Raw genomic sequence first — 16,176 nt, forward strand, 5'->3', positions numbered from 1 at the left:
CCTTAACTTCCATTTCTGGGCCTTTGAAATTCTGAGCCAAGAGTGTCCACTAATCCAAGCAGCTTTGACATGGAATTTCACACTTTTTGCTCGAAATGCTGGCTTTTTTTTGGCCCAGAAGTGCCTTTAAATTCACGAGGACTTGCTTGGCCCCTGTTCCAGGTGCGGACCCGCTCCGTGGGGGAATGTGTGGCCTTCTATTACATGTGGAAGAAGTCGGAGCGTTACGATTTCTTCGCTCAGCAGACCCGTTTTGGGAAGAAAAAATACAACCTGCACCCCGGGGTCACGTAAGATGTGCCTGATTTCATCATTTCATTGTCATGCTGGGGTTAAATCTGTATTTCATCCTGCTCTCAGCTGAAAACTGAGGGGTTCAGAGGTGAATTTGCAGCAGGAAACAGCCAAAGTGTAAAAAATGTCATTGGTGTGTATAAATAATCTGTAAAATACATTTATTTGGAGTAAGGCCACCACTTTGCATTGAGCAGCAATTTGAGTTCTGTTAGAATTCCGTTGGTTTTTCTTTTTAAATGTAAATAGGTTTTTCTTTTCAATGCTTGTTTTAATTAAATATGTTTTGTACAAAAGCAGTAACCACAAGTTTCAGGTGGAATTTGTGGTGCATTGTTTGTCAGTCATTCTGGCCAGCACAACACCAAGTCCCAGGGCATTTGGGGTATCCATAACTCCTTTTCCCATTCCCGTCCTTGCTGAGGAAAGAGGGAATGTGTGAGCAGAGCTGCATTCCCAGCTCAGATCCAGCTTGTTCTCCTGCCCTTCATTCCAAAGCTCTGATCTGGCTGTCCCACTCTTTCCACTGCCTCTTGCCAAGCTTTTTTACTATTATTTTCATTCCTCATTTGTTCCTGGCTCCTCTGTTGATCCTTCCTTGGCATATTATTGTTTCTCCAAACATCTGAGGGCTGTGTGACACCCAGAGTTGCCATCTGGGACTTTGTGGATGTTACAGAGAGTTTCTTAACTGCTTGGCAGGGACTGTCTGGCTCCTCCTCTCCTCCCATCTCTTGCTGGGTTTTTTTTTTCCCCTATTTTCCATTTTTCCCCAGATGAGGCATTTTTGGTTGTTAATCACTCAAACCTCTCTTCCTGCAGTTGGCTGTGCAGGGGCAGCAGCAGCAGTGTCATTAAGGATCAGACTTGTCTGTTCTTGAATGATTTTGCAGAAAAATTAGGGAATTCAGGGTGCAATTCCAGCATGATGACATGTGAGGAGATACTGATCCAGCCTTCCCACCACACATCCAAGGGCTTTACCCACCAGCTCCCTTTGTTTCAGTCTTCCATTCCTGACCTAAGCTGGAGCACTGGAATCACTGGCACAGATGGGAATGTCTTTAACTCTGGAGTTTTTCACTTGGTTTTGACTTTACCCCTTTGGGGTCCTTGTGCACAAATGTGATTTATATTTACTGGAATGGTTTGTTCTTGGTGACTCAGCAAATTGCGAGGGTTTAGTGCCTGAAGGGATCACCTTGGAAGCACAGCCACAACATAAAACATTTGGAATCATGGAATGGTTTGGGTTGGGAGGGAATTTAAAGCCCATCCAGTGCCACCCCTGCCATGGGCAGGGACACCTCCCACTGTCCCAGGCTGCTCCAAGCCCCAATGTCCAGCCTGGCCTTGGACACTGCCAGGGATCCAGGGGCAGCCCCAGCTGCTCTGGGCACCCTGTGCCAGGGCCTGCCCACCCTCCCAGGGAACAATTCCTTCCCAATATCCCATCCAGCCCTGCCCTCTGGCACTGGGAAGCCTTTCCCACAGAATTGGCCACGCCTGCAGTGTGTGCAGGGCTATTTCCACCCCAGTACCACCAAGCTTTCCCAGCCAGGGCTGAGTGTGTGTGTGTGTTGTGCAGGGATTACATGGATCGGCTCCTGGATGAGAGTGAGAGTGCTGCTTCCAGCAGAGCTCCGTCCCCTCCGCCCACCGCCTCCAACAGCAGCACCAGCCAGTCCGAGAGGGATGACAGCACCACCAGCAGCAGCAACCAGAACGGTGAGAGGGGCCCTGTCCTGCCACAGTCACACAGCTCCAGCCTGCTCGGGGTCAGGAGGGACCTTAGAGCCCACCCAGTGCCACCCCTGCCATGGCAGGGACACCTCCCACTGTCCCAGGCTGTTCCAAGCCCCAATGTCCAGCCTGGCCTTGGGCACTTCCAGGGATCCAGGGGCAGCCCCAGCTGCTCTGGGCACCCTGTGCCAGGGCCTGCCCACCCTCCCAGGGAACAATTCCTTCCCAATCTCCCATCCAGCCCTGCCCTCTTGTCAGTTTAATACCATTCCCTGGGTCCTGTCCCTCCAGGCCTTGTCCCCAGTCCCTCTGCAGCTCTCCTGGAGCCCCTTCAGGCCCTGCCAGGGGCTCTGAGCTCTCCCAAAACCTTCCCTTCTCCAGGTGAGCACCCCCAGACACAAACAGCCTGTTGTAGTTGAAGTATTTTCCCAGCTTCAAGTTTAAAACTGGTTTTTTCAAAACCCCTCCGTGTTTGCATTTAGGCAGGGGCCTTGTCTTGAAGGTAAATCCCCCCTGGAATTTCCTGTTAACTGTGATTTGTGAGTTCCTGTCCCTGCTGTGCCAGTGGAGAGGTGTAATGCCAGTGCTGGGAGGGGTCCTGAGCAGGACACTGAGCCTCTGAGGGGGGAACTGGGCTGGGGGCAGCTCCCTGGGGCTCCTCAGGAGCTCTTCCCCCAGCCCTGGGCCTTGGAAGGGAGTTGGGAATGGGAGAGCAGCCAGGAAGAAAAGCGAGGAGAGCCGAGCTGAGGGAGGAGCTCAGGGACTCACTCAGAGTGTGGAAATCACCTGGAAACTGCACAAAATGCCCAGGTGAGGAGAGTCCACCTGCAGCTCCTGGAGTTCTGGGATTCCAGAACATTCTCTGCTCCTCTATAGGACTTCCACAAACTCCCTGTGTCATTTGTATGCACGTCAATCCCACAGTGAGGATAAGGAGAAAAACAGTGAATTTTTAATCATTTGAGTTCAGGTTCTGCTTTCCTGACCCAGCCCAGGCTGTTCTGTTGCTGCTGATGCTGCTGTGCTTTGCTGATGGGGTTTCTCTCCCACCCAGGTGTCTCTGCCAACGGCCCAGGGGAGGTGCCAGGGAAAGAGGAGGCAAAGCTCGAGGGATTGCACGTGAATGGACCTTCCAGTGGGAAGAAAACACCTCACACGGAGCTGGATACCAATGGGTATGAACCTGAAAACCTCTCCATTGACCCCAAACTTGCTCATTCAGCTTCAAGGAATGACCCTGAGCTGGAAGAAAAGAGTGAAAGACCTCTGAAAAGAAGGAGAATTAACAGCAATGGGAAGGAGAGTCCAGGTGCTTCAGAGTTCTTCCAGGAAGCCAACTCCCACGGGAAGCTGGAGGAGCTAGAAACTTTGGATGACTGAGTGCTGGGAGCTGATTTTATTCCTTGGAGTAAATTTTGGGTGTCTAAAATTTTCAGGGTTGATGGGTTACCTTACAAAATCCAGTTCCATAAACAATCTGAGATTTTTTTTTTGTTTGTTTCCTGAGACCTTCTAGTTGGCTCTAAAGATCTGATGATTTGGTGGTTTTTTTTAGTGCTGAAAAGCAGCGGGAGAATATTGAATTTCTCAGAGCTGGCAGCTGCAGTTCTGGGATAAAAGGCCCTTAAACATTTGAGGAACAAAACAGAAAGTTGCTGCAAAAATACTCCCAGCCTAATACATTAAAGAATGTGTTAATACAGCATTTAATGTATAATACAGCATTTAATCAGTGTACAAGTGAACAAAGCATTTGGGGCTTTGCAGGAAGTGAAAATAAAACAGGAAAAGCCAAGACAGAGCAGGCACAGAGACTTCCACTCCTGCTGGAGAGAGGAAAATGTCATCCCATCATTAAGGAACCCTCATGAATCCTGAAAGTTATGAGCACAACTATTTTTATATATAGAAGTTTTAAAAGGTAAATAAATAAACCAGGTCAGGTTTGTCTATGTAAAATTGTTGACATCAATGATGTCTTTCCATATTCTTTATCTGGGCTAAAGAAATACATTCTGTATTTTTCCAGATTTCTCTGTAGCCTTTGAAAGATTTTTACAGTACTTATGTCTTGATTGAACTGTCCTTTCTTAAAACAAAAGCTTGTATAATTTTCTTACCTTGTACAGTTGGTAAACTTTTATGAGAGAGTTGATACCCTGAGTCTAATGTCAGCTTCCTTTTATTTTGCTGAAGTCTTTTCTAAAAAAAAATACCCAACCAAAAACAAAACAAAAAACAAACAAAAAAAAACCAAACCAAACCAATGGAGTTAAAAATTAATCACCAACGTGTTAATTTTCTTCCCAGAAACTGGTAAATAATTAACATAAGAATGGTTAGAAGGCATTTGATGATTTTGGAAACGTGGGGGTTTTTTTTTCCTTGTTTTTATGGCAAATAATGATGTTTAAATTTTTGTTAAGCATGCTGCTTGCATTGCACACATTTCCTTGCTTTCTTTCTCCCTTTCCTCACTTTATTTGGAACTTGGAGAAATTTCACAGCAGCCAAATTCTGGAGTTTACTGAACCTTCTTCAAGTTCAGCCGTCCATTATCCACTGGTTTATTTCCAGTCTGTCACCTGCCACGTTTCAGGGAGCACAGCAAGGGCTGGAGTGTGGCTGGACTGGTTGGAAATGCAGCTGGAAACTGGTGCTGGACTGGAATTCCTGAGGACCACAGGGATGGCTTCAGTGGGAGCAGCACACACAGGTCAGAGGTCGGATTTGATGATCTCAAAGGTCTTTCCCAACCTAGTAAATCCTGGGATTGTGTATTGGTGCACAGGGATGCACTCACTTGGAGAAGGGAGAGGAGGAATTTAAGATTGAGCTATGGAGAACTAATTTCAGTGTAAAAACCAAAAATTGCTTATAAATAAATGTGGAGGGGGTGATGCTCACCGTGCCAGCAGCACCACTGAAAAGCTGTGGATGTAGGATTTACATCCATCAGCCAGGAACATTTTAAATCCAAATTCATTTTGGTTTTGTTTGGTTTCTTTCAGCCCAGCTCCAGTTCTACTCTGCCAAAATCCGGGAAAATTGTTCCTTTGTGTCATGGATAACCCTGTGTCCTCCTCCTCACAGCTGTGCTGTTTATCCTTAACTGGTTCTTTTCTCTTCAAGTTTATGGTTCCAGTTGAAATGAATGGTTTGAAGTGCATGTTTGAACCCAAACCCCACTGCTGAGGGGTTGGGCTGATTGGGTTTCTTCTCCACTGAACTTCCCTTGGACTTTGTGATGAGGAGTGAGCCAAATCCTCGGGGTGTGGATGGGTTATGGATGGAGGAACCTGCTGTTCCCAGCTCTTCCTGCCAGCCCTGTTCCTGGAGAGGCTCTGGGTGAGGTTCATTAATTAAGGCCTGTGTTAATTAAGGAATGCAGTGATTAATGCCTGAGGCAAAGGTTGCTGTTAACTCTCCCCTCTGGTTATGAGCAGAACCCCAAAGTTTCCCCTTGGCTCAAAGACGGTTCCACACAAGCACAATCCTATTTTCAGTTTTATTTTGATGCTCTTTGTTTTTGGTTGCAACTTGGAAATACTTCCCAAAAATCCATAGGAAAGTTTCCCAGTGAATTGTCTCAGGCTCGTGTGTGAAATCCAGCACTGTGTATATTTTCAGGAATGTTGCTTTGTTTATCTTTCCTTTATTTTTTTTCTTTTGGTGATATGTAGAAGAGACCTGACATTCCATAATCCACTATGTAATGCTCAGCTAGACTTGGAGAATATTTAATTCTAATTTACCTTTTGTTTATGCTGGTGTTTTATACAATACTTTGTTCATGTTTCAAACGGCAGCCACTAGAACTCGATAAAAGTCATTGCACTACTAAAGCTACTTCAAACCCTGGAAATCTGCTAACTTTGCCTTCATTTTCCAAGACTTCAGTACAGTTGGGAATGCAATCCAACAGGAAATCCTTGGGCTTCCCAAAGGGTTCAATGTGCTATAGGATGTCCACACACACACAAACCCTACAGATCAGTTTGATACATTTTTCCCACACAGTATTTTGCACTGTTAGTAATTCCCTCCTCTTATTCCCCTTCCCTGTCTGCAATTCTGGAAAAGCTTATTAAAATATTTTTAAACTTACTGTCTGCATCCAAAATTCCTGACTCTTTCTGCTCCAGAGGGTGGAATAGTTCTGCTCAGAGGATGGGAAGCCCCAGGCTGCTGCAGCAGCAGTGACTCTGTTACTCTGCAGTGAAACCCATGGGAACAAACCCCCCTTTCTGGATGAACTTCCAGCTGTTTCCTTCATTCCCCAGAAACAGGGTTGTCCTCCACATCCCCTCTCAAGGAATATTCAAAGCTGGAAACCCAGGAGACATCTCCTCACCCTGCTGGAACCGGGGGGTTGTCAGAGCCCCCTAAATCCCTGATTTATCCACCCATCCTCTCCAGCCTTTTCCTGCTGCTCAGGGAAGGGAGGGGTGAGGCAGGAGCAGCTTTGGTTCATTGGTTTATTGGAAGCAAATACAAAAATACAGAGGCACATAAATCCTGTCTGCTCTCATTGCTCACATCCACAGCCTGACATTCAGATTTTCAGCACTAAAATGCTCATTTTGTAAATAGATTCTCTATAGAAAACATTTTTTTAGTCAATTAAGAGCATAGAAAATACTGTTAGAGGAACTCTTGGCTTTCCCAGTGTTTAGGATCCAGCAGGATCCCAGCATGGACAAAATAAGCTTTAAAAATACTTCCCTGTTAGGACTCCAAATCTAACCAGTAGATTCAAAAACAAACATAAAATCATAAAAAAACCCCTCTGACAGAATCAACCTCCTGGCTGTGAACTCAGCACGGCGGAGTCGGAGCACACGTGGGAAAAAGGGATTTGGGAATGCTGCAGGAGAGGAAGGAGGAGGTGGGAGGGGCCCCAGCCCCACATGGATACTGGGAACCAGCACGGGGACCAGCAACCCCAACTGGGCTGGGACTGGGGGGCTTCTGCACAGCAGGAAGGGCTTGCCAGCCTCCCTCCCCTGGGATAAAGCTGAGGTTTTACTGGAATTTTGGGAGACAAAATAATCAGGGATCGCTTTTTTACTGTGCTCTGAGGGGGAAGCCGCTGAGGGGCTGCTCCAGAACACCCCAACTCCCTACAGTGACCACACAATCCCACAAAAAAAGGGGGAAGTTGTGGCTCTGGAATTGTTGGAGCAGGCAGCAGCTCACTCGCTGCACACCAGGCTGGAGCAGCACCCTCACACAAAATCTCTTTCCCATCCAAAAACTTCCCAAAAACTCCAACAAATGCAGCTTTGCCCGAGAGCAGTTCCAGCTGGAGCAAGTATCTCCCAAAAAACCCCAATGTCAGTGTCTGGAGAAGCAGTTTGGGTACAAAAATCTCTAAAAACATTATTTTACCAAAAGTTTTTTAACCGAACTTAAAAACAATTCTTTTTCACCCAAAAGACAACCCATGGGGACCTGGAAAGAAGTGCTGGGTAAAACAACCTTTAAAAGTCAGTGACCACCACCCAATGCATGAAAATTCCCATTCTTTTGGTGGGTCACAAACCCAGGGTGATTCATTCCATGGAACACAAGAATTGTGGGGCCCCCTGTACTTGCCAAAAAAGAAGATTTAAGTCCTTGTGCCTCTTCCAGGGGTGGGAGCTGCAGCCTTTGCAGATTCCCTGGATGTGCTGTGCCAGGTGGGACAACCTCGGCTCTCCTGTGATCCCAGCAGCTTCTCCCTGGTGGATCTTCCCAGTAAGGCCAGCAGCTTTCCCAAATCCAAGGCTTTCTGACCCCAGGTGAGGGAGGCTGCAGAGCTCAGCAGTGGCAGGGAAAACCTTCCTGCTGGGAATGTCCCCGAGCCTCACAAAGACAGAGGAGAATGCAAGGCTCTGGTAAGCCCAGGAGGGCAAACCCAGCTTGAAAAGTGGGTTAATGGAACAAAAAACCAGAAACTAACCAGAAAACAGCTCAAACTGAAGTCCAGAGAGCACTGAACATTCATCCAAGAGGTTTTGGCCCAGCCCAGGAGCATCCTGCATCTTCCAGGGAATGCCGGTGCTGGCACCCTCGGAGCCGGGCACCACTGGGTGCCACAGCATTCCCTCCCTTCCAGAGGGAGCGGGCTGGGCACGGAGCCAGCCCCAGCATCCCTCCACTGAGGAGCAGATCCTCGGATCCCACGGAGCAGATCCAGCCAGGGATACCCCTGGCACATCCCTCAGAGCAGAACGTCTTCCAGCTCTCGCCCTGCCCGCTGCTCGTGCCCATCTCCGCTGCCGACTCCCAGCTTGATTAGAAACCCATTAATTCCTCCCAATCACACTTAATTAGGCTCATCCTTCCCCTTGCAGGCCGCTCTCTTCCCAAGGATTTGTGAAGGCAGCAATCTCGGCTGTGCAAATTAAGAGCATGCCCGTGGCTCCTGGCAGGCGCCCCGGATCCCTTCCCACGTCCTGCCCGCGATCAAGTGAACAGGAAGAGGTTGGTTCCCAAAAAAAAGCCTCTCCCTGCTCACACGGAGCTTTTCCCTTTAATATCCATCTTGCTGCCAGCATCCGACTCCTTGTTCATTTGCTCCTCGGTGAAAGTGATGTAGGAATACACCAGGCTTCCAGCAATACTGCAAGAGATTCAGGGAACACGTTGGGAATGAGCTCGGCTCCTGCAGCAGCCACACAGCCCCGCCCCAGGAAAAGCCAGGGCCACAGGACGAGGATCTGCTGCAATTTCCATGGAAACTGCCACTTTTCCTCCTAAACCCAGGTATCTTGTTTCATTCCTGCCCAAACGCTTCTCAGCCTAGGGCTGGATCCATCCCACCCCCAAAGGGATCCTGCTGAAGGACAGGGAAGGAATGGGAAGACTCCCCCAGCACAGCCCAGAAGGGAGACTTTTCCAAAAGGTGAGTAATAATACCAGGTGAAAGAACCCCAAAAATTCTTCTTTTGCTGCCTTCATTCCATTGGCCACTCTGGGAAAACTCAAATTTTCCTGCTAAAATACTCCTGTGGATTCTCCTGGCTTTGAAACAAGCCAAGTCTGGGAGCATCCCACAACCTGAGCAGGGACCAAGCACAAGAACCCAATTCCATGCGGGGGTTTTTGGGGAAAAAAATCCATTAAATCAGTCAAATCATTTCAGTTTCACCCCAATTTTCACTTACAAATCATAAATAATCTTACCTGATATTCAGACCAATGAAGTTCATCCATGTAAAAATATAATCTCCTCCAAAAAACATCCCAATATAGGTTATTAAAATATTCTGCAAAGGAACAAGATGGGAGGAACAAACAGCCTGAGACACGGGAATTTACGGAAACGGGAATGCAGGGCGGGGAACGGGGAGGACACGGGGGCTGTCATGAGGGGTTAATGCAATTCCCAAGGGATAACGAGGGGCTTTCCTGGGAATGCCACTCACCTTAATGCAGCCAACTATTGTAGTTGTAAGAGCAGAGTTGTACTGAGTGCACAGAACCGTGGAATACATCAAAATAAACCTACAGAAAAGAGCCACCATCAGGGACACGCCTTGGGAATCCCCTCATCCCATCACCCTGGCCATGGAAGGGGTCCCTGCCCTTCAGGGAATGAGGTGAGCTTAAGGTCCCTCCCAAGCCAAAGCATTTCAGCATTCCATGATCCATTCCCATCCTTTCTCCAGCAGTATTTATCCCACCACTTTTTTACCACCTGGAGGAAGGTGGGAGATAATTCCCACCCCCCCCCAACTCTCAGCAATGGTATCCCTATAAGGACTGAGGATTTATTAGGAATTTTTCATAATATAAGGGCACCAAAATTCCCAACTTCCGGAATGGAGACGCCTTCCCTGCTCCCAGCCCAGCATCCCAGTCCTTACCCCATCACACACGACAGCGTGAACTGCACGACGAAGAACGTGTCTGCCCAGCCCTGGTATTCCATTGCCTGCAGGAAACACCAGCTTCAGACCCTCGGGAAGCACAGAATTCCCAGCAAGACAAGGAACAACCCCCCAGCATCAGCTTTCACCTCACAGCAGGAAAAACCAACCCAATTCCCAGCCTGCAGTGACATCCCGGGGCTGTGGGAAGGCCGGGGGTCCCCACTGGCATCACCTCCAGCCTCAGCACTCAGCTCATCCCTGCTGGAAAAAGCAGGGAATGAGTCTCACACGCCAGAGGAACCAGGAGAGGCATCTCCCAGCTGGCTGTTACCCAGAATTGGATCACTCTGGAATTCCTTCACTGCAAACACTCAGACAGCACATCCCAAGGGAGGTGTAACCTCCGGAGACGCTGCTGACAGAGCGGCTCAAGGCAGCCTGGCTTTCAGGGAAGCGCTTTTTTCCTGGGATTTTGGAGCATCTGGAGTGCTGGGTCCAGTGCTGGGCAGTGCCACAGACAGGGAGAGTCCAGAGGGGTCACCAAGATCCTGCAGAGACTGGAGCATCTCCCTGAGCTCGGAGCAGGCTCCAGGATCTCACCCAGGGAGCCGAGGGGAAGGAGCCAGGCTCTTCCAGAGGTGCCCAGGGACAGGACCACAGAGCCAGGGGCACACACGGACACACAGGAGGATCCCTCTGGATGTCTGCAGGCACTTGGAGAGGGTGCACAGGTTGCCCAGGGAAGTGGTGGAGTCTCCACCCTTGGAGACAGCCAGAATCCGAGTGGAATCCTCATCTGCTCCCGAGGGACCAGAGGCGCCCCAGAGGGCCCTGCCAGCCTCAGCCACGAGCAGGGCAGGGCAAGAGCTGCTTCCCTCACTCCCTTCCCAGCCAGACAGGGAATGCCAAAGCACCCAGAACCCGGCCAGGCAGCTGGGAATGCACTTCCCACAGGGCCACGGACCTCCAGCCCTGGAGGGACCTTCCTGTGGATCATCCACCCCCTTCTCCCCCAGGAACTCCTCGCAGGGCTTTGCTCAGCACCCCCAGCGCACCGCTCGCAAAGCAGGATGTGTTCCCTGGGATGCCTCTTAAGGAACCACAAGAATTCCCAGATCCACAGGCACAGGAAAGGCTCCCAGCCCCCCCCAGGCACAGGCTCTTCCCAAGGGGGTTTTCCTGGAGCTGCCAAGGCGGAGTTTCCTGGCAGCAGCCCCGGCACACAGCGCATCTTTGTCCAGCAGCGCCGGGCCTGGCAGAAAGGAGTTTATTCAGGGGAAAAGCAAATTAAAAAAGGCCATTTCTCTCTCCAGGCTGAACAGAGGCTGCTCACAGCAGCGTTTCCCTGCCCAGGCTCAGCTCCCGCTCCTAAATGAGCACTTTATCCCAAATCCAGCCCTCGGAGCCGCTCCGGAGGGTGGGGCTGAGCCACCTTCACCCGCTGCTAATCCCAGCTCCGTATCCGGGGCTCCAAGCCCCTAATGGGGACAAAGCCACCAGGCTGGGACAGAGGGGGCTGGCAGGGCCCCCCAGGGTCACCCACAGGGTGGGCAACACCTCCAGCCTTTGGAGGAGGGAATTTATCTGAATCCCCTGCACAGGGAGAGGGGGACGCCGAAAAAACAGGCAGGAAAAAGGGATTTCTTGCTCAGGAGAGCCAGCTGCACATCGGTGAGTGCAATAAAAATACCAATCAAATGTAAAAAATAATAGTAGTGGTAGTAATAGCAGGAACAACAATTAATAATAATAATAATAATAATAATAATAATAACAGAAGAATTTCACGTATACAGGACCAGAGGAATAATAATAATAATAATAATAATAATAATAATGGAAGAATTTCACGTATACAGGACCAGAGAAATAATAATAATAATCATAATCATAATGGAAGAATTTCATGTATACAGGATCAGAGGTAAATTATTATTATTATTATTATTAGTCATAATAATAATAATAACAATAATAAAAAGAAGAACTTAACATATACAGGACCAGAGATAAAATTAAAAAAAAATTTTTTTTAAATAATGGAAGAATTTAATGTATACAGGACCAGAAGTAAAATATTATTATTATTATTATTATTAATAATAATAATTTCACATCTTCAGGACCCCAGCTCTGATGGGGCACCACAAGCAAATTGAACCCACACAGCAAGTCAGCAAAACTGCCCCAGCGAGAGGGGAAGGGCAGAAAAAAAGTTTGAAGAACCTTATTGATTCTGAAAATGCTCAGCTTCTTTAAATAATATTCGGGTTTTCTTCTCGCTCTCCACTTCCCCATTCCTCAGGCATTACAAAAATGCCTGAATGGAGCAACTCCGGGGGTTTGGGTCCAACGTAAAAGTCTCAGTTCCTTTGTGCTGAGGTGGCTTTGGGGCAGTGACCCCCCCACCCCTTGCCCCCCCATGCTGTCCATACAGTTGTGACACTAAAACCATGGATTTTGGGATGGGAATCCTACCTTCTGTGCATCTCCAGTGATGTAGGCAATGGCCAGGGTGGGGACGATCATGAACAGTGCATTGTAGTAGAGCAGACCGTACTTCCCCAGCTCCTGGAGATGGGAAATACCCATGGGTTTGAGTGGGAACAGAAAATCTTTCTCATATTGCTGCTGGGACTGGGCCTGGAGCTGAATCCATGTGGGATTATCTGAGACAGAGGGGCTGGAGGGTGGGAATTTTTAAGTATCTTGGAATCCCAGACTGGACTGGGTTGGGAGGGACCTTAAAGCTCATCCAGTCCCACAGGCAGGGACACTTTCCACTATCCCAGGCTGCTCCAGCCTGGCCTTGGACACTGCCAGGGATCCAAGGGCAGCCACAGCTGCTCTGAGAAATCCATTCCAGGGTCTCATCACCCTCCCAGCCACGAATTCCCAATTCCCCATATCACATCCATCCCTGCCCTCTGGCAGTGGGCAGCCATTCCCTGTGTCCTGTCCCTCCATCCCCTGCCCAAAGTCCCTCTCCAGCTCTGGACAGGAGATTTTGGGAGAGGGATGGCTGAGCCTCCCCCCTTTGCCCTCCCAGAATAAGCTGGTGACAAGCCCAGCCCAACATCCCAACATCCCAAAGCTGAAGGTCACCCCACCTTTGAATCCAGCTTCTGTTTCACGTAGGCACCGTTTGCAGCCGTTAAGGCATCGTTAATGAGGATAAAAATGTATCCTTCCAGATCGAATGCCAAGTCAGCACTGGGAAAGGGAAAAAGCAGGAGTTAAAGCTCTGGGCTGCACAGGGACAACGCTTGGAAGAGTCCTTACACCTTCTGTGGAGCCAGCAAGTTGTCAGGAAAAGTTAATCATGGGAGGAGGGGTTGGGATTTGGGTCAGGAAAACATTCTTTCCTACTGGAGAGCACGTCTGGAGGGGGGAAAGTCGGTGTTTAATCCCTCTCTGCTTGGGACACACTGTGGAACTCGATTCCCATTAGCACGGAGCCTCTGGAGATGTGGGAATGGGGACAGCTCACCTGGCAGCTACAAATGCACCAAAGATCATAGCAAATACTGTCATCTGAATGCTCCAGGAAAACTTCTTCCTGGAAAAGAGAGGCAGGAGGACACGGCATCAGCCACAGTTCAGTCCTTGGGAATACTCTGAGGGCTTTGGAACAGAGCAGGGAGAAGCTTTTCCTCCTCTGGAAAGGGGGAAAAAACCCCAAACCAACCCCAAACAAACCAAGCTGTGCAGGAGCTGCGAGTAAAGACATTTTTAGCCAATTATCTCTGCGATTTTTTGGAAGATAAAGAACTCAGCCTCGAGGAGTTGGGAGTTTATGGAGGGAGAGCTGCAGCTCTGCCTGGGGCAGGGAAGGGCTCAGCCAGGCACGGAGCAGCTCCCAGCCCTGGGAAGGGGCTGTGGGCACTCTGGGAGTGGTTTGGGGTCCCTGCAGGAACCAGGGCTGGCACAGCCAGGCTGCTGGACACGCACACAGAGCACATCCCTCTCTCCCAGCTCCCTCTGGACACTTGGGAAAGGGATCGGGACAAGCTGCTCCTGCACCCACCTCCTCCCAGCCCAGCCCGGAGCCAAACCCCGGCCAGGCAGCCCCGGAACCTGAGCCCAGAGCTGTCACACGGGCTGGGGACACTCACTTGAGCAAGAATCCTTCGGCAAACATCGTAAACAGGATGGAAAACCTCCGCAGGACGGTGAACATGGGCAGGCTGCAGGAGGAAGGGGCAGCGCGGTCAAAGGGTGTTCCCCCCTCCCCACATCCCAAATGGAGCAGGGATACGGGTTCTGGAAAACAGCACGGATTGGCCTGCCCGTTCCCTTATGGGAATGGCATTGCTCCTTGTGGGAATGGCATTGCTCCCACACCCACTTTGATCTGACCCTGCCAGGGTGGGGGACCCCAAGGACGCCCCCAGACCCTCACCCCACGGATGAGGGCCAGCCCCGTGTCCCTCCCTGCCCGCGGGAAGCATTTGGGAACTCGCACGTGGCACATTCCCTCGTGGGCAGGGAAGGAAGTGCGTGGCCCCGAGCGGCTCCTGCCCGGATCACCCAGAGCCCGCACAGCCCCGGGGCCCGGCAGCGGCTCCCTGGAAAACCCTGCGGCAATCCTGGAAACCCCCAAGGCCCTCTTAAACCCCCCCTGTGCCGGAAACCCATCCGTACTTCAGTTTCTTTGTGCTGAACAGTCCTGTGATCTGGTTCCCGAAGTACAGAAGAGGTAGAGGAAATGTCTGGAAAGAAGCGGGATAAGGCTCCGTGAGCGACCCGAGGCGCCCGGGGAGCTCCCCAGAGCACCCTCCGCGGATAAATATAGACACGGAATTATTCCCACCCCGCCGTGGAAGCCTCCACACGCACACACGTGTCCCGGAGCTGCTCCGTGGCCGTGGGAAGCCGGGAACGGGCACGGGCATCCCGCTGCCAAAGAGCCCGTGGTGGGCACGGAGCCCCGGAGCTGGGGACAGGGGCCCAGGGAGGGGAGCTGGGTGTCTGGAAAAGGGAGCTGGGTGCTGGGGAGGGGAGCTGGGTGCTTGGGAGGGGATTTGGGTGCTCGAGGAGGGGAACTGCGTGTCTGGAAAAGGGAGCTGGGGGCTGGGGAGGGGTCTCACCCGCCGGGGGACGTGTCTGTCCAGGTCAGGGAACTTGACCACCCGCAGCGCCTTCCCCGCCCAGAGCACGGCCACCGTCGCCAGCATCTGCAAGAGAGCAGGGGGTCACCCCACGGGCCCCCAAAACACGGGGCGCGGGGACACGGGGGGGGGGTCCCACTCACCTGGCCCAGCCCCACGCACAGCGAGGACGGGAACCTGCGGGAGGAAAGCACAAATCAGGGGGGGCACCCGCACCGGGGGGGTCCCGGAGGCCACGAACCCACAGCCGGGGGGGCCGGGCAGGGGGACAGGGGGACACCCAGGGAGCGGAAAGGGTGGGGTGGGTGGAGGGGGGCAGCCCCAAAGCAGGGGGTGCAGGGGGGGTGCGAAGGGCTGGGAAGGACCCCGGGGCAGGGGGGGTGACACAGGGGGTGAGCGGCGGGGTCCCGCATGGGGGGGGGTCCCGATACCCATCCCACGGGGGGGCTCCGCACGCCGATCCCGGGCGGGTACCCCGATCCCAGAGGGGCTATCCCGATCCCGGGGGGGGGGGGGGGGGTCCCGCCGGCGCGGCCGTACCCGTAGGTGGTGAGGACGCTCTTGTTGACGACGACGATGAGGAAGGAGCTGAGGCCGTAGAAGGCGGCGGCCAGCAGGCGCAGGCAGAGCGGCGGGGCCGCCATGCCCCGCTCCGCATCGCCGGGCGCGGGGGCTCCGGCGGGGGCTCCCCCCTCGGCCGCCCCCTCGGGCCCCCCCCCGGCAGCGGCCGCGGGGCGTCTGCGCGGGGCCGACATGGCTGGGGCGGGGCTGCGGCGGGGGCGGCGCCGCGCAGCCGCGGGGACAGCGCGGGGCGGGCCCGGCAGGGCCGGGGGAGCGGCCCCGGGGCCGGGGCGGGGACTGGGGAGGGGGCACGGGACAGAGGAGGGGGAGGGGACTGGGGAGGGGGCACGGGACAGGGCATGGGGAGGGGGCACGGGACAGGGGGATGGGGAGGGGACTGGGCAGGGGGCACGGCACCAGGGATGGGGAGGGGACTGGGGAGGGGGCACGGTACAGGGGGCTGGGGTGGAGGCTGGGGTGGGGGTACGGCACAGGAGACATGGCACCGGGGGATGGGGTGGGGCACGGGACAGGGGGATGGGGTGGGGACATGGTACATGCACAGGAGACATGGCAGAGGGGACGTGGCACAGGGGGCTGGGGTGGAG

The 16,176-nt window shown here is 52.2% G+C and overlaps 2 protein-coding genes across 4 annotated transcripts in view; one reads left to right on the forward strand and one right to left on the reverse strand.

Annotated features, from left to right (window-relative positions):
• The window catches only part of MIER1 (MIER1 transcriptional regulator), a 32,957-nt gene extending 26,812 nt beyond the window's left edge, over positions 1-6,145 (forward strand). For 2 of the 3 annotated variants that reach the window (XM_082287296.1, XM_082287295.1), the window contains 3 exons: positions 163-290; positions 1,883-2,022; positions 3,092-6,145. In XM_082287296.1, coding sequence (XP_082143422.1) covers positions 163-290; positions 1,883-2,022; positions 3,092-3,417 — 594 coding nt within the window. In that variant the 3' untranslated portion in view covers positions 3,418-6,145. The remainder of the gene's footprint in view (positions 1-162; positions 291-1,882; positions 2,023-3,091) is intronic. The other variant, XR_014226659.1, reaches the window with a different exon arrangement.
• Positions 6,146-6,297: 152 nt separating this feature from the next.
• On the reverse strand, positions 6,298-15,763 carry SLC35D1 (solute carrier family 35 member D1). The gene is made up of 12 exons (XM_082287297.1): positions 15,548-15,763; positions 15,151-15,184; positions 14,987-15,073; positions 14,541-14,608; positions 14,012-14,083; positions 13,387-13,455; positions 13,007-13,109; positions 12,375-12,467; positions 9,891-9,958; positions 9,450-9,528; positions 9,208-9,290; positions 6,298-8,644 (listed from the first exon to the last, which is right to left on the reverse strand). Exons 1-12 carry the CDS (start codon positions 15,760-15,762, stop codon positions 8,536-8,538), a joined length of 1,080 nt encoding a protein of 359 aa, XP_082143423.1. The 5' UTR covers position 15,763; the 3' UTR covers positions 6,298-8,535.
• Between the last annotated feature and the right edge of the window lie 413 nt (positions 15,764-16,176).

Source organism: Coloeus monedula (genome assembly GCF_965178545.1).
Source record: "Coloeus monedula genome assembly, chromosome: 9".
NCBI lineage: Eukaryota > Metazoa > Chordata > Aves > Passeriformes > Corvidae > Coloeus > Coloeus monedula.

Bases quoted from the DNA above. Each gene is read 5' to 3' on its own strand.
- SLC35D1 (XM_082287297.1), bottom strand. From the start codon at position 15,762: ATGTCGGCCCCGCGCAGACGCCCCGCGGCCGCTGCCGGGGGGGGGCCC. The intron at 13,456-14,011 runs GTGAGTGTCCCC...TCTCTTTTCCAG, and splicing joins GCCGAAGGATTCTTGCTCAA to GAAGAAGTTTTCCTGGAGCA. The intron at 13,110-13,386 runs GTGAGCTGTCCC...TCCCTTTCCCAG, and splicing joins GGTGCATTTGTAGCTGCCAG to TGCTGACTTGGCATTCGATC.